This window comes from Fibroporia radiculosa (assembly GCF_000313525.1).
Source record: "Fibroporia radiculosa TFFH 294 genomic supercontigs, scaffold3721, whole genome shotgun sequence".
Taxonomy (NCBI): Eukaryota; Fungi; Basidiomycota; class Agaricomycetes; order Polyporales; family Fibroporiaceae; genus Fibroporia; species Fibroporia radiculosa.
In genome coordinates, this window is record NW_012133392.1 from 252837 (window position 1) to 259619 (window position 6783).

At 58.1% G+C, this 6783-nt stretch overlaps 2 protein-coding genes across 2 annotated transcripts; both read right to left on the minus strand.

The window, feature by feature from the left end:
* Nucleotides 1-407: 407 nt before the first annotated feature.
* On the minus strand, nt 408-3313 carry FIBRA_05053 (uncharacterized protein; the record flags this gene model as incomplete). The annotated part of the gene is made up of 13 exons (XM_012326831.1): nt 408-470; nt 539-604; nt 684-866; nt 922-945; nt 1009-1070; nt 1124-1275; nt 1329-1584; nt 1637-2142; nt 2203-2362; nt 2607-2682; nt 2733-2996; nt 3039-3226; nt 3283-3313. The coding sequence occupies 13 exons, from the start codon at nt 3311-3313 to the stop codon at nt 408-410; spliced, it is 2031 nt and encodes a 676-aa protein (XP_012182221.1).
* A 2458-nt stretch (nt 3314-5771) lies between these two features.
* Nucleotides 5772-6435, minus strand: FIBRA_05054 (uncharacterized protein; the record flags this gene model as incomplete). Its single annotated transcript, XM_012326832.1, has 2 exons — nt 5772-6142; nt 6195-6435. 2 exons carry the CDS (start codon nt 6433-6435, stop codon nt 5772-5774), a joined length of 612 nt encoding a protein of 203 aa, XP_012182222.1.
* Nucleotides 6436-6783: the final 348 nt, after the last annotated feature.

Consider the following 6783-nt stretch of genomic DNA (forward strand, 5'->3'; position numbering starts at 1 on the left):
GATGTAGAATGGAAGGATGTACCAACAGATGTTTGAATATTGGATATCTACTTGCTATCCTCGCCGAACTATGCGCTTGGAATTATTCACTTTCCAGACCGTCTGGACCAGGTCTGTACCATGAAATAACTCCGCAGATGGTCCAAGAGTTGTAACACGTACTGCCACCGTAAGTAGTGCACATTTAATGTTGATACATGCTGGGCTTAAATACAGAGTTGATAGCTCACACTGGTCTGTCACAACCCCATCACTGCAGTACTGATTGTTGTGGCCCAGCGGACATGATGGTCGAAGCTCGCAAATAGGCCATGTGAACCATCTCATGTGAACATAACTGGAAATAGTTATTGATCGTAAGATATGAATGTCTACAACAACTAGACACAAGGCTTGTGGTCGAACCGTCAGTCGCTCAAAATTGCTTGAACCACGTTAGCCACCCTCAACTGCCGTAGGTCGGTATAAGTCTAGGAAAGACAGTTAGGAACATGTGCTGTCTCGGGGAGTGAGGGGGAGCAGAAGTTCTCCAGCGTACCTGACCACAGCCGACGAAGATGATGGGCTGCCCGGTGACATAGGTCATAGATAGCGCAGCTCCGACCTGTCAAGCACCCGATGGCGAGTCAGCACATAATCCCCACTACATCATCAACGTATGAACGCGTGTGTGGAGGACACACCTTGTCATCCACCGTATCCCACTTAGTCACGAGCATACCGTCAATGCCGCGCTCCTTGCCGCCTGATGACGCGGAAAAGTCGCGCAATGCGCGGTCGAACTTCGTCAGCTGGTCGACGGCTTCGTTCCCGACGAGGGCCTCCCCGACAAATAAAATTTTGTCGGGAGTGTTAACTGCCACAAGCTGGGTGCAGATGTCATGATCTCATCTTCCGCGACCGTCTGGACAGATGACTAACCTTCGCCAGCGCTCGCATCAAGGGCTGGTCGAATCAGATTAATAGGAATCGCATCAGATATGACAATCAAGAATAGATCGTTCGTACCTCGTTATCTTGCATACGCCCTGCTGTGTCAATGAGAACGACATCGAAGTCGTTGTCTCGAGCTGCAGGGGACAGAATGGAGTAATGCGCAGCGCTCTGACCGCGGGCCGCTTACCATGTGCGATGGCCTCCTTGGCTATCCCGGCCGCATCTTTACCATATCCCCGCTCGTAAAGCTCTACTCGGCCCTTGCTGTTCGTGGCACCATTGACACCGAGCATACTCAGATTTCGTACGTGGACGCGTAGCTGTTCGACAGCGCCACTCCTAGAAACTGCTGTCCAGTGTATCTCCGTACTCCCAGACGTGTGACCACATACCGGAATGTGTCGCAGGCAGCGATCAAGACCCGCATGCCGTTCTGAATCAGCCAGAAACAGACCTTGGATAGATTCGTGCTCTTGCCTACGCCATTGACACCGACAAAAGTGATGCTGTACGGCTGTCTTTGTTGTGAAGAAGGCAGGGGAGACGACAGCTTGTTTCGAATGGAAAGTAAAAGGTCCGTCGATGTTTTTGGTGTCAGTATCCGCGTGAGCGAATTCGATAGCGCAAGGCGGACCGCCGCGTTGGTCGCTAGAGCGTTATTCAGAGGGACTGCGACGCAACAGGAGCCTAGGACGCTGACTTTGGAATCCGCCCACTTTCTTCCCTACGAGGCTCTCTCCCACACCTTCACAGACCTTCTCCGCTATATCTTTCGCGACGTTCTTCTTCATGAGGTGTTGCTTCATTCCCTCAAGGACAGGCTTCAAGTCGCTCTCCGTCAGGACCTTCGATCCCGTCAGACGGGCAAAAAGGGAACCCAGAGCACCCAAGGAGCCGACACTGGAGCTGGAAGCCGATTTTTCCGGCTGCATGTTGCCCTTGAGCACTTGCGAGACGACATCATCCGCATCGCTTTTGCCGTTAGAAAACTCCCAGTCTTTGACCTCGTAGAGACCATCCTGGGTCCGCATACCCAAGGAGCCCTCGTCCACAAGGGCGGATAAATCCACCGACGCAGCCTGGCTGTTTGCATCAATCTTCTCGTAGCTAAAATCTAACGACGCCATATCGGATTCGGACGGGGCTTCATCGCCCCATTTACGTTGGGCCTTCGCCTTTGGCTTGCGCTTGGTGGGCGTGTCGGAGCTATGATAAAACCACATTACTTCGACTTGATCAATTGGAAATGGGCGGGCAAGCTCTTACTCGGAGCCGGGATGACTGTCCCTCCCGCTGCCCGTGTCCGACCGCGCCGACCCGCGCCTGCCCGGTCGCCCCCCTCGGCCTCGTAAACGATTCTTGAGAGCCTGGACGTTCCGTGCTATCTGTTCCTCATCGACGGTTGCTGTATCTGAATGGGAGGGAACTGCGGGTACAAATTAGCAACTGATGAACAAAGTCCGCAGCTTCCCGGTCTACATAGTCGCGTTCGCTCTCGCCAGAGAGTCCGCTTGGTGTGTCTACCCGCGGCTAACAGAGGGCACCGGTACATGTCGCGAGTGTACGCCACCGTGAGCGGCCCACCGAGGTCAGATGTTAACGCAGCATCGTTCAGGCGGATGGTGACATGCGAGCCACTAAGCACGCAAAGCAACAGAATATCCACTCACTCGTGCTCAAATCGTCTGAAGGTGGGCTGGACTCGGAGAGCGGACGGGGGACATGGCCTACGCGGGCCCGTCGATCCTGGCACTTGTTGGGTTCGCTGGCATGCGGGGGCGGAATAAAGAGCGTACCTGTGCGGCTTTGTCTTCTAGGCCCCGCAGGAGCTTGTCGAAAGCCGTGTCCCAGCTTTGGAATGCCTTGGCAAAGTTCCAGGAAGCGGCGGGGGCGCCGGCACCAGAGGGGAGCTTTCCGCTACTGACGACGTGCAGCGAAGCCACGAAGGTGGCCAGAAACGGCTCGAACAGCTTCACGAAGACGGTTTTGAGCGCGGCGAGAAGCTCGTCCACGTAGGTCAGCTGGAGGATCCGCTGATACGCAACCTGCGGCGGAGAACGCTGTGAGACGTCAGTAATGGGACAAGCGACTCCGCGACTGACCACAAAGATCAGTTCGAGGTCGTTGACGAACGTCCATTTCACCGCATATCCGTCCTTCTCGTACTTGTCCTCCGCAGTCCTACCCTCGATGAGAGCCTCCCGGATGAGGGAGTTGACAGGCGAGGCAGCGGACGCTGCTGTTTGAGATGCCGCTGGTGTGAAGGAGCGCGACCACAAGACGATCCCGCCTGGAATGTATTTAGTCGTGTTTCGAATGGCGAATGGCTTCAATGAGCCGACACACCCTTGTGGGAAATGGAACAGTGGTCCAGCATTCAGTACGTTGGGCGTCTTCCAGAGATAAATGATGGCAAAGTAAAGTCCGGAGTTTGGGAGACAGACGAGGACACTGGCAGCTCTGAGGAGTGGTCGCGACTGCTGCTACTCGTGTCCACCGCGGTCACGTGTGCGACCGCCTCGGTGACGCCTCGGTGATCTCCTCAGCCCTGAGCCTCGCATCTTGCCAGTGTCGCGCATCGGAGGAGAATGACCATCGCTCACCCGTCATGGTTGCACTGGTCTGGTTATACACCTGGCTGAGGCTCAGCAGCGGACTCACACCACACCTCGCGCGATCTCTTCTCTGGATGAAAACGATCTAACACCACCGATATGATGGGTCTGCGGTGTCCCAAACTCATTTACACTGTACACGGTCTCACCTCGGAACTCCAGTCATTGTTCAAACCGTCTACCGCGGCGCCAATCGCACACTGAGAACACACGCGCTTCTAGCAGCATCGGTGCGTTTGGCTCCATGATACGATGACACTTGACACAGAACGGATAACGTGTTATGACGAACGGACATTAGCCATGTGCAACAACTTGACTATCTCAGAGCAGAGGGAGAGCACACACACACACGCCCGCTCAATTCGACGTATGGTCTGCCCCGCCCGCAATGCGGCGTCACCTGCCTCATCATAAGTAGTGATCATACACGGAAATTATGCTGGAACGCCACACCCAGACGCCATCAAATCGCCCAACGTTCCTGTGAATATGTGGACCGATGCATTTCGGGGCGGAGCAATCTACTGGTCAGAAGCCGCAGGCATCCATGGCATGTCGGCCAGACGCTGGCTGCTAGCTCGATCGATGCACCGCAGGTACACGTATTGTGAACCACAGTCATATGAACCGCCCGGCTGATGATGCTGTGGGACTCGTTCCGTGCGTTCCACAGCACAAGGCGACTCCGCGATACGAGAGCACGATTAGCCGTTCCGCACGACGCCATCAATATCCGGGGGCCTCTTGGGGCCTCGCTCTGTGACGCACCCTGCGGCGAGACGAGCGAGCTGTCAGCGCTTCAGCGCACCGGGTCGGCCAGAAAATTGACAGCGGCTCAGTAGACCTCGATGTCGGTTTAGGAACCCGTCGCATCGGCGACAAGCGTTTCGAAGGCGGCCCCGTGCAGTCATTCATGTACAGGTCGGACCCGCCGAGCTCGCAGTGCGCACGGCAGTTTCACTCGACTCAGTCACTGGGCGAGACCGCTGGTGCATGTCTCGAGCGTGCGCAGGCGGGGGTGGGTCCCTATATGTCATATTCCCGCTCTCGGCGTGCGCGCATCCGGTCAGCTGCTCCCCCCGCGCGCGCAGACCGCTGGGATATCGGGCTGCTTCGGCCTGGCGCGGGAATTGGCAATTGATAGTGCGGTTGGAGCTCAGGCTCAAGCAAAGGGCTGGCCGATTGCAGGTCGGCGCAATCGCGCAAGTCGCTGGGCCGTCTCCTGACTAGTATCGCGCTTGGCCCCGCGCTGCGGTCGCCAGATAAGAGCGAGGCTGTTACGTGCGACTGACTCGGCCATGGCCATGGCTGCTCACTCTGAACGACGGATATAAAAGGCAACATCTCAGAGAGGGTATACTTGGGCTCGGCTCCCAGGCGAGTGTCCGGCCGCGTCTGGGTGTGTAATCTTCTGGCTGGCAGGGGCGGCGCTGCTCAGCTTCTCGTGAACAATTGACCTATAATTGCGCAAATTCGAACGACATCGATGTGACCCGAACCATCCATGTACACGGGCCCAGGACATGTGGTGCCTTTGTTTCAGTTCCGATCCCAGTGTCCCCCTGTAATTGAGTTAGACTCCACCCTAGCACTACTTACACGTCTTCTGCCCTGATGTGCTCGCTCGATGCGACGAGCGTTCCGGCTTCGCACGCGATGGCCACAGACACCGCATTGCTTCCGCCAACGAGATGTCGGTGATATGTGCGTGTCAGTCGGACGGCACAAGCCTGTTTGCTATGCGAGGGACAAACGGACGAGAGATCACACGTCCAAGAAGAGATGCAATCTACCGCATTACTTATTAGTGCATTCGAATGTACGAGACAGCCAGGCGACTGTCAGATTAGCTAACGGATAGATGTATGTACAGCGCCCCTCGTGGACGCCTGAGATGCACCACAGAAGCTGACATATGTACGTGAAGCCGGGCACCCCATCTGGCTGGCAGTCAGGCGGAAGGGCACCGGGGAGAGGAGTGGCGTACATGTGCTCATCGATTGCAACGGGAAGGGACCTTCTATCAGCGCATGTGCCTGCGAAGAGTCATCGTGGACGAGCACGCCGCAACGTTGAGCCATTCCCATTACCCAGGGCGGGGATGAGGGCAAATTGGTATGAGCGGGCAGAAAGAGTCCGACTGAGACAATGGGCCGAGTCAGTATGATCTGCAGAGAGCATCAGATAGCAAGGACGGAACCGACCTGAGCGAGGCATCTACCGCGGTCTACCCTGTCTGACTACGCCGCGCAGAGGGGGCTCGCGAACGGGGAGGTGACGCTGCGGCCGATGGGCGCGTATTTCTGCGCTGCCGACCGATCGCCGCTTGGCAGGGACGGCGCCGAGGGCGTCGACATCCGTCTGATCCTCCTCGCGTTTGCGCTTGTGGGGGCGGCGGGTGTATGGCGGGTGCGACAGGTCCTCGTCATCGTCGGGGAGGTCGTACTGGAGGAAGGTGGGGGAGTGGTAGGGAAGGGGTACGGGCGCGACGAGGGGCGCGTTGCATACGACATGGGTAAACTCGGGAGCAGGGGAGGGGTCGGCGTCCCAGGAGAGGACCGAGGAGGCGTCGGACGGCGTGGGAGAGACTGTTGGGACAAACGTGAGTAGGGCGGGGGTAAGCAAAGCGGAGAAGCTCACAGCCGGCGGCTGGGGAAGCGAGCTCTAAGGGCTGGTGGAGGGCGGCGTGGTGAAAGGGAAGCAGAAAGTCGGGCGCGCTGAGGGACCAGCGGGAGAGGGTGGAGACGAGATCTGTGCTGGCTGAGCCGGCGAAGAGGTACGAGTCGTGGACGGGGTGCTGGTCGAGGGGGAGGAGGGGATAGCGAGGGGGGAGCATGGGGGGCAGGGTGTGGGCCGGGCGGGAGGAGGGGCCAGGGAGCATGGCGGCGGGGCAGCCCATGGGGAGTGGGCGAGGACATGGAACTGGACGAGGCTTATATAGAGACGAGCCGCCGGGGCCGGGAGGGGCGACGGCGCGGGCGAGAATTGGCAAAGAAGGCGGGGAGAGCGACACCTCGGCAAATCGGAAGATGAGACGCGTCTGCCGCCACTTCTTCCGTTTCAGGCTCCGCGGCCCCGCCTCCTCTCCCTCTCCCTCCTCCTCGCCACGTCCGTCCACGTCCTCCACCCCGGTCTCCTGAACGCGTCTCGCCCCATGCTCACCGCCCGCAGCGTCTGCGCACAGGCTGTCCGCCACGCCCGCCCCTCTTCCCACCTCGCACCCGCCCCC